The sequence below is a fragment of the Adiantum capillus-veneris genome, chromosome 1, assembly GCF_014529385.1.
Source record: "Adiantum capillus-veneris isolate H3 chromosome 1, ASM1452938v2, whole genome shotgun sequence".
Lineage (NCBI taxonomy): Eukaryota > Viridiplantae > Streptophyta > Polypodiopsida > Polypodiales > Pteridaceae > Adiantum > Adiantum capillus-veneris.
Window position 1 is genome coordinate 91516538 of NC_140931.1, and position 13991 is coordinate 91530528.

Genomic DNA, 13991 nt, shown 5'->3' on the forward strand with positions numbered 1-13991 from the left:
TGGATCCCTGACAGAGACCGGTCTAGCAACCTTACCAATATTCTAGCTTTTACTCCCTTGGTACTTCCCCATATTAAATGCTCAGTTTAACATTAGAAAATCATTTGGGAGTATTATATATTAGTTTTGATGACAGAGATTTTTAAGATACAATCCCAATGACACAACAAAGAAAAAAGATTGAGAAGGCACAAGAAGAAGAAGAGAAGCATGCCACAGGTAGAGGGACCTTCCAAAGTGTCTCTAGCAAAGCCAAGGGCTCAGAATGACCCATAATTTGTAAGAGCCAGAGAAGCCAAATTAGCTGAAAGGTAGCAAGTCTTAAGCAATAAAAAAGAAGGCAAGATTTTGGCTCAAGTAGGGCTCCGACAGGAGTAGAGAAGACTTGTTCTATTGTATTATTGGAAATTGATTTTCTTGGGATTTCTAGTTCGTGCTAATACTTTGCACTCTAGTTTTATATGTGGTAGTGTTTTTGTCCATTGGACACCTTGTTTTCCAAATATGAGCAATGAGGGTGCGGCGTTCAAAATGGTGGGAAATGGTGATTTGCCTACTATCCATATAAATGATCCTTTGCATAGTTGCATACACCAAACCTCAAAGTTCAAAGTGAACTTTGGACAGGATCCTCCACTTCTCTACTTCTCCACTTCTCTACTTCTTATGGAGCTTGGGAAAATGCTGAGATCTTAAGGTATCCACTTGTCATCTTAAGGGTGTGTCCACCCTTTTTTTTTGGGGGAAAATTACCAAAATACCCCTCCAATTTGATGAAATTCCCAAAACGCCCCTCGTATTTCAAAAATTCCCAATCTACCCAGCATATTCTATGAAAATATTTTGTCGTTGAAAAATGGCCGAAACCATCATGACGTTGCAGACACACTTCGTAGCCCTGCAAAAACGTATTGTTTCTCGCTAAGAAATGCCTGAAACCATTGCAACCCTGCAAAAACAAAACGGTGCCCTGCAAAAACAGCTACGAAGAGGACAAATGTAGCAAGGTGGGGTGTTGGGAATTTTCAAAAAATTTAAGGGTATTTTGGGAAATTTAAGGTGTATTTTGTGGGCAGATTGGGAATTTTTAAAATACGGGTAATTTTTCCTTTTTTTTTTTGCTTTGAACTTTGAAGGCAGGTAGTTTCCTATATAAAAAATCTGCCGCCTTCATGGGGGGGGGGGCGGATGGTCTGAAACCACTAGTTTATGTTGTGCCTCTCTCTCTCTCTCTCTCTCTCTCTCTCCCCCCCCCCCCCCCCCCCCACCCACAAACACACACACTCACACACACACTTTTTTTTGGTAAATCTTTGGGACTCTCTCCACACTCCTCTTGATCTTTGTCAGAACTGCCCATGCCTTGTTGACAACGAATTTGCGTAAAGTCCTGCACATGAGCTCGTTGTCTCATCTCGCACAGGTATCTCAACGCTTTGAGTGCCTTGCAGGCCATTGCTATGAAAATATTCAGTTTGCATCATGGGACTGCATGTCTTTGCAGCGCTTGGTTTCAACACGGGTGATGAGCAAAGGTCATTCGTTGTCTGAGGAGTCGTAGCCTTCGAGTTGGTGCCACTCTCTTGCATCCCAAGCTGCCGGAGCCGTGCTCGAGCCAACTTCGATGCCAACTCTGTGTCGCCGACCTGCATGACACTTCTCATGAGTTCAACAATAAGGCAAGTAGAGAACTGAGAGAGAGAGAGAGAGAGAGAGAGAGAGAGAGAGAGAGAGGGTTTTGTGTTAGTGTGTGGCAGCATTGTCTAGGTGCATATGTCTATTGTCGTCTTTATAAGAGCACATTGCGATATGTTCTGTATACTTCAGCTAATTTGATTGTAGGACCTAGGTACTTTACAGTGCTCTCTCTCTCTCTCACACACACACACACACACACACACTTTTTTTTTTTTGTAAATCAATTTGATTTAACTATATGTGGGAAACCTCAAAGAGAGGAAAACCCACCCAAAAGATGTACAAGGAAAGGAACACAACAGTGTTCAGCTGTACAAAATATCTAAAAGCGTTCATAAGAAAGTTGATGTATCTCTGCCGTGATATCACCAACTTCCAAGGAAAACCGTAGAGACTGCCGAAGGGAAATCTTGAAGAAAGGTAAAGGATCCGTGTGAATGCTATGGAACATACAGCCATTACGCTGTCGCCACAGGCTCCAATATGCCCAAAACCTGACCCACATGAAGAAGGGTGCAAAGCACTTCAACGCCGGCGAGAAGCTACCCAAAACCCAAAGCCGCTTATGGAAGACCGTCGAAGGAAAACGTAACCGCATACACGCAGATACCCGACGAAGGAATTCTCGAGTGACACTGCATTCCCACAAGAGGTGACAAACATCCTCCTCGGCAGATAAGCAACGGACACATGATGAAGGGCAGATATGGCGCTCTCGAAGAAAAGTACCCACTGGGAGCACACCAAGTAAACACCGCCAAAGAAACAGCCGCTCTTTCAACGGCAAACGACTTTCCCAAATTGTAGATATAATCCTACGCCACCAAATATCGGATTTATGCATGTGCCAAATAGCGTTGCAATGATCAGCAATCCATGGACGAGGCAGAAGAAGAGCATATGCCCGGCCAGCAGAAATATCTTGAAATGACATGTCCCCAAGCTTCCAGTCAGACATTCGATCACCATCAGCCAAAGGGGAAACAAGCAAAAAACCAGCCAACATTTGTTGTAATTCTCTCCAAAACTGGTGATAGTGCATGCCCAATCCAAAATGGCGAGCGGCAAATGGAAACTCGAAAGTAAAACCAGCTACATCCACCACATCCTCAACCACTCGAATGCCACGGCAGGAGAGAAAATACGCCTGGCGAGGCGAGCGATCGACCAAGGTAAGAGAAAAAACCCGACTCCAATGAAGGCTCTCCGCACGAAGCGAGTTTCCTTCCCTCCGAGCATTCCATGAGAGATGAATCGTAACCTGTTTCCATGCAGAAAGCAAGGTGGAAGAAAGCGGGACTGCCTCCCACATGGATGATTGCCAGTGACCAAATGAAGATGTAACCACATGCTGACTCAAGTGTGCAAACATAAGAGTCCAAGGCTGAGATTGATGCACAAGTGTAGGCAAAAGCATAGCCTTCCGAGCAATGACATGCCTACGCAGGTCCAAAATATTCAAACCCCCAAAGCGCTTTGGTGTACAAAGTTTTGCCATAGATATCAAGCGCAAACCTTTTTTGTGAGCACGCGTTCGCCACAAATGAGACAAAATGGCCGACATGAGAGAGTGAAGACAATGCCTGGGCCAATGCAACAATGGCAAAAAGAACTGAACATATGCCATGAGGATACTCTGAACAATTCGCAGGCGAACATGTAGCGGCCAGGTAGAAAGCTTCCAGTAATGCAATTTAACATTCAAGCGATCCATAACCCAATCCGCTTTCTGCTTGTGAGTAACATTCCATCCAATTGGATAACCCAAATGCCTAGTGATTACATTTGGAAGAACAATCTCTCCTGGCCACAACAGAGCATGCCAATCACAAGAACGAAGCGGTAGAAGCTTTGATTTACGGAAATTGACTTTAAGACCAGCCGCAAGCGCAAACAATTCCAAAGCATTCATAATCTCTTGAACATCATTTTGCTGATTGCGGGGCATAAATAGCGAGTCATCAGCATAAGCCTGCCCAATAAACGTATGGCCCGAAGGTAACTGCAAACCATGAAAACGCTGCGCAGAGGTCAAATGATCAAGATACATCAATAAAGGATGAGAAGCAATTGCATACAGCAAAGCACTAATAGGGCAGCCTTGCCTAACCGAACAACCAAGCGGCCACGATTCTGTCAGTTCCCCGTCCAGAATTCCCGAAGATGTACTACAGTCCTACAAAAAATGAACCACATTGGCCAACTTAGGACCAAACCCTAGGCTTCTCATTGTGGCAGCAATGAAATCCCAGTACACCGTGTCAAAAGCCTTTTCAATATCAACTTGCATGACCAGCACATCTTGTTGGGTATACTTAGCATATTCCATGCCAATCATAAGATTGGCCAAATTATCCATGATTTGACGACGAGGAATAAACCATATTGAGACTGATGAAGTCCTGTAAACAAATAGTCCTTGATGCGATGGACCAACATTTTTGCCAAAAACTTGTATATCACCGGCATCAGAGTTATGGGTCGCCAATGAGAGAACTGCTCACAAAGCGCTTGCTTGGGCAACAACTTAAGCAAGCCCTCTTTCCATGAAATTGGTAGATCCTGTTTTTCCCATGCCGCATTTATCATAAAGATGAGGGGTTGCTTAAGAGCATCCCAAAACGAGAGGAAAAATTCCACAGTAAGTCCGTCCCAACCAGGAGATCTCCACCGACCCAATGCAAGCAAGGCACCATGCAATTCAGCGACAGAGAAAGGGTCCTCAAGGCAGTGTGCCTCCTGCGAGGACAAGATCGGACGAACATAAGAAAGCAACAATTCACACGCTCGACAAGCTGCTGAAGACGGCTGAGATGGAGCAGCAAACACCATACGGTAATGTGAGACCATAGCCTCAGCAAGTTCCCTCTTTGAAGAAGTCCAAACACCCGAGGGAAGCATAACCCGCTTAATCGACTATGAGACTCTTGAATGATGCAAATGCTTAAAAAATTTCTTCGAAGCACACCCTTTATCCATAAAGGCCTGTTGACGTGCACGTGTCTGCCACTTAGCAAGCTTCTGCTTATCATTTTGCTGAATACACACTTTAGCTTCACATAACTCCGTCATGTCTGAGTCAGACAATGGGCGGAAATCAAGCAATTGTTGTAATCGTTGACTAACCTGTTTCGCATCACCGACATTCTCCCGAATTCGCTGCATATGCTGCCTACCATAGTCAGAAATCACAGTTTGTACTCTCATGACAAAACGATACCAAGCAGTATCCACATCAATATGCATATGAGCCAACAGCGGAGGAATAATATCGGCAACCATATGACGAAAAACTTCATGAGTAAGATAGGCATTATTAACATGCAACAAACGTTTCCTGTGAAGAGGCCGATCACAAATAGACTGTCCAAAATACGACGACAGCAAAAGAGGATAATGATCCGATAGCTGTAGAGCATAGTCTATCCTCATGTCACATACAAATTCTTCATACTGTTGCCCATTAAGCAAATACCAACGATCCAATCTTGCTCTATACGAGGAGTGAGCAGCATGCTGAAAGGTGAAACCAGAGGCATCAGGATACAAAGAACGCCATATATCAATCATTTGAGCGGAGGCAACAAAGTGATCCCAGTTGTGTTTCTCCGCAAGCAGCATATGCGAATTTCCTGTGGTACTGTCAAGCAAACCAGGAGTATTATTGAAATCTCCACATAGAAATGCATTCGATGTCCATGGGCGAGAGGAGAATTCCCGCCACAAAGCAGCTCTTTGCCTAGAGGCCGTATATGCATAGAATCAATATCAAGTGGAGGTGCCCATAGACACGTCTCCATCCACTGCCTCCGTACGAGGACCCATCCTCTGAGTCAGGGCAGGAAACGTGTCCACAGTATTCACATGCGATGTGGAAGCCTCACCAAGGAGTACCTCTTTGTAAGAGTGCATCGCTTTATCCCATGTATCAATCAGCGTGCGATTGTCATTACAAGGAAGTTGCTTAAACGATGCATTCTTGTTAGCATTAACAGAAGGAACGTAATTACGCGAAGAAAGTGGCGTGTGAATCTTCAGTGCTTTTTTCGGCACCACCCATGTATTGACATCAACAGGTCCAGCATTTTTGCCTTTAGCAATAGACCCAGTCCCAAGATCAGTACCTTGCTGTACCTTGCCTTTCCCTTTGTCCACATTCGAAGCCACTTTGGCAGTAGAAACTCCACTTTGCTTGGCCTCACTTGTGAATTTCCCAGCATGGATAGACAAAGGAACAATAGAGGGAGGCGGTTGCAAGACCGGCTCTGGACATTCTGATTGCATATGACCAAATTTGCCGCATCGAAAACAAGAATTCGCAAATTTTCCCCATTTAAGCTTAAAGGGACGCTTGCCTACCCACGGATCACCTGAGTCAACCATAATACCATCAGGGGTAATCTTGTCCGTGTCCCATAGAATGCAAAACCTATTGGTATTCGCATCCAATTTTGGAGGACAAATAACCTTTCCAAGCTGCGCAGCCAACAACGGCAGGAAATGTCTCCACGTGCGAGGGAAATCAACAATTTCCACCCACACCGGGCATTTGTGGCGAATAAGACTCTGGTAATCTTTAGTGAGCGCCCACGGGAGAACATGTGTCATCTGCGTATTAAAAAAGAGGGGAGACATCTCAAGCAAAAGATTTCTAGCTTCCATATCTGTGAGCAACACTTCATAAAATCCACGCGCCCCAAAGTAGACACCACGGACAACTTGCCGCTTAAGGAGAAAATCGACCCATTGGCCGACATCCTGCGTAGTAGGCATTTTCCCTGGGAAAAACAGTATAACTGCATTCATTGCGTACTGCGCAACTGGGTCCACGAGGTCCTGTACCGGAATGCGCACCTCAAGGGTAGGCGCCTGACCATTCCATGCTTGTCGAGCCTCCTCAAAGTCCTCGTACAGGCATGCCTTAATCTCAGAGGCTGCTTCCGACGCAGGTTCCATTGCTTTCCGATGCTTAAATACACAGAGCGAGTCAAACATAAATCAAATAAAAAACCCCCTTCTTCAAACTGAACCTGCTAGCGAGAAAAATTCTGCAATTTACTGCGAAGAATACCTTGCAAATGACAGACAAACCACAACTCTGTACATATTCACAGAAAGAAGCAACGAAGGCCCACAGCAATATACATTTTCGATTTTCTGCCAGAGATTCGAACCTATGTGCAAAATGCCCTGTCGGTCCACTGTGGTCACAGTTGCCGTACCAACCCTGCCTCTCTGTCTCTGACAGTAGTGCTGGGCAAAACGGTCCTCAGCAGATGAAGCAGGAGAGCGCGCTGACACACCACACACACGTGCGCGCGCACAAGCATTGTTGAGTCACTGCGCGCTGCTGCAGTAACACCTGAGGGCTGAAGGGCGTAAACGTGCAGGGCAGTCTGTTCGCGTAGAGCAGAGCATGAAGGTCGCGAGGGGGCAAGCTGTTCACACTACACAGAGACCCACAAGCTGTTCGCGCTGCACCTCAGGCATCCACGAGCTGTTCACACACACACACACACTCTCTCTCACACACACACACTCACACACATTTTTTCTTTTGTAAATATTGATTGAATTTACAAGTTGGAAACCTCAAACTGAGCAAAACCCATAATAAATAAGAGGTACAGAAGACGAAGCACCATGAGGCTCCGAAAACTAGAAACAATCAAAGTAAATCTCCCACAATAAGTGAACATTTGAAGTAAGAGAAAGGGTCAATTTCCATGGCATGAAACATTTAAGAGTTACGTTGGTGCCATACCCAACTGAAGAAGACCTCAAACAGAGATTGTGGCGTTTGGGGGATTCCAAAATTGTTTGTGAAAGATTCTGGATGGGAAATAAAGGCTGCAGAGCAGAGGACACTTGCTTGATGAAAGTCCGAGAGTAGCGGCAATCCCAAAGCAAATGCATCACAATCTCGTTAGCTCCATGACATCGAATACAACGAGAGGAGGCCGTCTCTTAGAAATCACCTATGGTCACTCTCCAAGTCTCAATTGTGTTGGCAAAGAATGTTGTCTCGCATCTAGAAGAACCATCTACCTTTCAAATAGCACATTTTCTAATGGCGATGCATGGTGGGTGCTCTACCGGTTGCATCAGATTGCAGCAAAGCACAAACTGACCAGCCGATATACGCTCCGACCTAGTGTCAGGTGCAATGGAAGTGTTTTAAGGATTTAGCTCGGATCTAGTACCCCGCACACACACAAGGGCTACTTTACTTCACTTGAAAGAAGTGATCTGAACTGAGAGAGAGAGAGAGAGAGAGAGAGAGAGAGAGAGAGAGAGAGAGAGAGAGAGAGAGAGAGAGACGACACGGCATGTCGGGTCCCAACCACCCTCAAGGGCCCCCTTGCTTTGTTGCGAGAGCAAGTACTTGCTTTATTTCTTGCACAAATGTTGATACAATGACTAGATGCTGAGATGCTAATGGGTACTTGATACAGATGCTTGGTACTGCTGAGATACTGAAGGGTACTGCGGGGGCTTGGTGCTTGGTACTGCGGATACTGATGGGTACTAAAGCTACTTGGGTGCTAAGGACATGGAGGTCTTGATGATCCCTACGCTAAGCTAGGCAAGAGCCAACCCAAAATGCAAGGGGTTCTAGATGCTAGGATACTGCGTCGACGACGACGACGACGACGACGACAGTGATGGTGACGGCAACGACGGGTACTGGTACTGTGGTGCTAATGGGTATCATTGGAGATGCTTGATACTGTGACAACGATGATGATGACGACAAGCTGATCTGCGATCGTCGAGGACGGTGATGGGCTGAAAATTGAAAACGCTGAGGGTACTGCAACGAGGATCGGGCTGAATGCTGAAAACGCTGGCCTTGCTGGTGTCAAAACGCTGGTCCTGCTGGTGCTTCTGGAGAGGCTCTATCACTGCTCCTCTGCCTTCTACTGGTGCCCAAAGGGCTGCTTTTATAGGTCCTTTACCATTTGCCCTACCTACTTTTAGTAAATGTCATGTCAAAGTCACTTATTAATAAATTACTTAAGTGATTGTTCATATGACTATATGCTTAAGCGACTTAACTGTGCAAGTGAGGGTATGCAACTATGACTTGCCCGATCATGCATGTTCTGCTAGAGGCTCACAAGGGTGCCAGGCTAGGTCCTAAGCTAAGACTGACACTAGACTGTAGCAGAAGCTTGTTGACGTGGTGCAAGTGCAATGCACACGTGACATCCCCCCCTATTAAAGGTGAGGCACAATTGCTGAACTTCTATCTTTGGATTCTTTCCGTACTTCTGATGCTTGTGGATGCATAAGCCGATGAAAACTCCTCCAAACGGGTGGATACTACGGATGTAGGTACTGCTGCGATGTAAACACCGACCAACCGAGGTACTAGGTAGCCTTACTACTATCATAGAATACCAGCCTTGATGCTGACTCTGCCTTGTGAGCAAGTGATACCACTAGAACAGTCCAGTCGTGAAAACATTGCGGGTGAAGCTGAAAGGTAAGGGTGCTTGGAGGTATTTCCAAGGGTTTCTTGTCGACGGAAGTGGATACACGCTACATGTGAATGCGAATGCAGAAGAGAATAGGGATCCTTTCTCCAACTCCTTCAATATCCGCATAGGAGGCAAGCAAATCTTGGTGTTTAAGGTCTGGATTTTTGTGGATCCGATGTCAATCTTCATTCAAGGACATAGCGATGAAGACGGGAGCGCGCCCGATGTGCGATGGACTAAGGGTGGGAGTGGCTAATAAGTCCGAAATCGGTGCACGAAGATTCCTTCAAGGACAGATGGCACTACCGTCCACCTGTGGCTTTTCCCTCCTTCCATCTCTTGATTTAGCCTCATTGTACATATGCTGTTTTTTTTTTTCATTGGGAGAGTCCCCCCCTCATGATTGTTGTAGCCCTCTCTTGTAGAGGTGGTTGTAGCCCTATGGGCAGTTTCATTAATTAATAGAAGAATCTTTTTCTCAGAAAAAAAAGTACTTGCTTTATTTCTTGCACAAATGCTGATACAATGATTAGATGCTCACCGAAGTGGGTAGGATGTAATGGGGACTCGTGAAACCGGCCCGTAGGGCGGTAGGCGTTGGCTTTCACCCGAAATTCTTTACTTTATACACACACACAGAGCACTTTGCAAAGAGAACCTGTAATGGGAATTAACACTTAGTCACACACACAGCTCGGAAGCTAGAATGCTCCGAGCAGACGCCGACAACCTGTAGGCCCCAAAATTGGCGCCCCTTTCGGTATTTCTTTATTCTTTAGGAGGGTAAACTACAAGGTAAGGTCCTGGGAATCCTTCACGTGTATCCACCTAGATACCATTTGATTTGGCCAAATTTCGGCAGCATAACAGCCCCAAAACTTGCGCGAAACCAATTCCCCTGCTGGAACTCGCTTGCACTGTCGTATACCCTCTGATTCCTGTCCAAAAACAGTAAATTCAGCACGCTGTATTTACTGGTTTTTGCCCTGTTTTCAGCCCCAAACAGTCCCCTAACTGTCCTTTGCCAATGGGGCACGATTTCCAATGATCTTGGCGTCCGTACGGCTGAAAAACAGTGAATTTACAGCGCATACACAGCGCTGATTTTGCACCTGTACGGTGAGGTTATGACCCTCACCAGTGCTTGCTTTGGAGCAGCAGTTAGCTACCCGTGTTCCTGCTCAAGGAGGCTCTTGCCTCAGCACAAAAGCATGAACCCACACAGCTGTACATCAGTCAAATGAGTAGCCCTCTTGTGGGGCATCACATAACTGCACGTAGGGGAGAGAGAGAGCAGTGTGTAGTGTGCAGGGCATCACTCCTAGCACCACACTGTACATGAGAGGGAAAGGAAGCACTCCATAGCTCTTAACCTGTGACCAATGCTGAAATGAGGCCTCTCCCAGCTTAAAAATCAGCGCCCATTTTTCTGCAAGAGGAAAGTTCACGAAAATGTGACACTTGGCGCTTTTCAAGCATTTTCCCGTTTCGGGTTCGCCGCTTAAAAATATCCCAACCGACGCGTCAGTTGACTTCGCGGCAGAGTTATAAAATGTTCCCCTAGTCATACCGGAGGTAATGATGCGAACACATTTCCCGGCCCAAAATAGCAGTTCCCTAAATTTTAGGAGATGCTTCCGTTGGGCTCCCACTGGTCTTCTGACCATCTATCCTCATTGGGACCGCATCCAAAAATGCAGTGTGGCCCAACTGTCGGATACTTTTTGTTGGTAGTCCCACCTTGACTTTACGCCTTAATTGAGTTCACTTCCTAGTATCCACCAACTTACTAAGTGCGACAGGGGGACCTATATGATCTTGCTCTGAGCCTAGACATCCTCTTACCATACGAATTCCAGTGCTGACCACTTCCCGTCTGCGGGTGAATCTACCGTTCACATTGGTCATACAATGTCCGACCGTTTGCTACTTCAAAAAGAGGGTCTTAAACAAATAAAATAAACCCCATTGGAAAGAAACCAACAACCAAGGTTAGCAGTTGCCACATCTCTGTGACATGGTTAATAACTGCCACGTCCTCGTGACATACCCCCCTCTTGAAATCGCAAACGTCCTCGATTGCATACCATAAATACACGCCACTGATGATCTTGTGCTATTAACACTCTTTTATCATCGCATGTATCCGCAAGAAAGGTCGTAACATACATAGATACAAATGACTTAATGAGGCCTTCATACTTTTGCCATTTCCATCTATGGCACTGAATTCATATGTACATTTGATGTACTAGCTCTATCATTACCCCTCCTTTGCACACGTTGGGTTGGGGCATAAGTAGGCTGTAACCCAAAGGCTTCAAGGTAAAGCTGCAATACATTTGGTGACTGACAGTTCATGCTCTTCCATCCACTTTGCATCCATAGGTGGATAGTTCTTGAACTTCACCAAATAACGTCTTGCAACTTGTCCTTTAACTTTTTTGTCCTTATGTGCCAAAACTTGCTCAGCTACCAGGATCTCATCAAGTTCCTCAACTTCTGGCTGATCCTCAACTGGCATATCTTCTGGCACATCACCCACGAAGGGTCTTAGAAGACTCACGTGAAACGCATTATGAATCTTCCACGCATCAGGCAATTTCAGCCTGTAAGCCACATCGCTGATCTTGTCAAGCACTTGAAAAGGCCCATAGTAACGCATGCTGAGCTTAGGAAATAGCCGTTCCTTGCCCTTCATCTTCTTTAACCTTGCCTTTTCGAACCTTAAGAGAACCCAATCACCAGGTGATAGTAGCAATTCACGACGGTGACGATCAGCAGCCTTTTTTTGTTTTGCCTGAGTCTTCTCCAAGGCAACTTTAATCTTCTTATACATCTCATCCATGTTCTCAACATATCGATCTGCCTCAAAGATCTTGTCCTTTGTGTGCAAAATGGGAGGAACCTTTTTGCCGCCTTCAACAGTTTCAAAAGGTGCTTTGCCAGTAGACGAATGCACCGTATTATTGTACGCATACTCAAGCATAGGCAAATGCTGTTCCCACTTGCCCTTATTATCTGACACATAGCATTTCAGCAGATCTAAGACAGTAGAATTGGCCTCTTCTGACTGTCCATCAATTTGTGGATGAAACGAAGACGAGAACTTGAGCGTAGTACCCATGTTCTCAAACAATCCTCTCCAGAACAAACTGGTCATGCGAGGATCACGATCACTGATAATCGATTGTGGCATACCATGGTACTTAAAACACATTGCACATGAACAAGCGTGTCATCTGATCAGATTTTATCTTCTTCCTGACACGGATAAAATTGGCTTGCTTGCTGAACCTGCAGATAATGGTCCATATACCATCATTCCCTGTTGGCGTCCTTGGAAGATCAAAGATAAAGTCCATAGCAATGCTTTCCCATGGCTTATCCGAAATCGGCAGTGGTTGTAACAACCCTGGTGCCTTTTGCCTGTCAAACTTGACCTTTTGGCAAACTATGCATGCTCGCACAAAGGCATCCACATCTCTCCTCAAGGTAGGCCAATAGAAGAATGTCTCTACCGCTTTAACTGTTGCATCAATGCCACGATGCCCTGCATACGGTGGGACATGACTCTCTTCCATGACCTTATGTCGCAGTGGCCTAGTGACACAAAGTCTGCCATGCATCATCATAAAACCATCTCTGAGGAGGTAGTGCTCGTGATGTTGCCCCTCTTGTAACTGTTCAAAGATCCTTGCAAAATCTTCATCAACAGTATACTGTTCCTTCATGTCATCTAACTCATGATGATAAGGAATTGACACAGCTGAAATTTGTGGCTTTCTTGATAACGCATCAGCCACAACATTCTTCTTGCCTTCCACATGCATAATCTGGAAGTGGAACATGGAAAGAATGTTTGCCCATCGCATATGCTTTTCGGATAACTTTGACTGTGTCAAGAAGTATCGCAAGGTCTGATGATCTGTTTGGACAACAAAATCAGCACCTAAGAGGTAGTGCTTCCAGCTAGAAAGTGCATGAATCACGGCCAAGAGCTCTTTCTCATAGACTTGCATAGTCCTCTCTCTCTGGCCCTTGCAAAATTTGGCTTTCATAGGCTACTACCCGTCCATCTTGCATTAGCACTGCTCCGATGCTACTGCCACACGCGTCACACTGGACCACAAATGACTTCCTAAGATCTGGCAAAACAATAACTGGATCTGAAGTCAACTTTTCCTTTAAGAGACTAAAAGCTGGAATCTCTTTTTGGGTCCATCTAAAAGTGACCTCTTTCTTTTGCAATGCGTGAAGAGGCGAGGCTATCTCTGCAAAATTTCTGATAAACCTTCTATAGTAGGAACACAATCCCAAGAAGCTTCTGACATCGTGCACAGTCTTCAAGTCTGGCCATGTCTTGATAGCTTCGACCTTTGCGGGATCCATTCTAACACCATCCTTTGAGACTATGTGGCCCAGAAAGTGGATCTCTTCAAGGAAGAATTCACTTTTCTTAGGATTGACAAGTAACCTATGATTGCGCAGCTCTTCGAACACAATGGTCAAGTGACGCCTATGCTCCTCTTCATTCTTCGAATTCACAATCATGTCATCGAAGAATGTTCCAACAAACTGTTGATGCGAGCGGAAAATCCGGTCCATCATTCTGTTGAACGTGGCAGGAGCATTTGTTAGCCCAAACAGCATCACTAGAAACTCATAAAGACCAAATGTCGTTCTAAACGCAGTCTTGTGCACATCCTCTGGGCTTATACGAATCTGATGGTACCCACTCTTAAGGTCTATCCTGCTGAAAATTGCAGCACCCTCTAAACGATCGAGAATATCATCAATGCGAGGAAT

General features: G+C 45.5%; 1 protein-coding gene across 1 annotated transcript in view; it reads right to left on the reverse strand.

The window, feature by feature from the left end:
• Positions 1 to 1231: 1231 nt before the first annotated feature.
• Positions 1232 to 13991, reverse strand: part of LOC147465177 (uncharacterized) — an 84002-nt gene continuing 71242 nt past the window's right edge. The window contains exon 10 of the mRNA XM_086518634.1: positions 1232 to 1646. Within this exon, the coding sequence (XP_086374760.1) occupies positions 1347 to 1646 (300 nt within the window). The 3' untranslated portion in view covers positions 1232 to 1346. The remainder of the gene's footprint in view (positions 1647 to 13991) is intronic.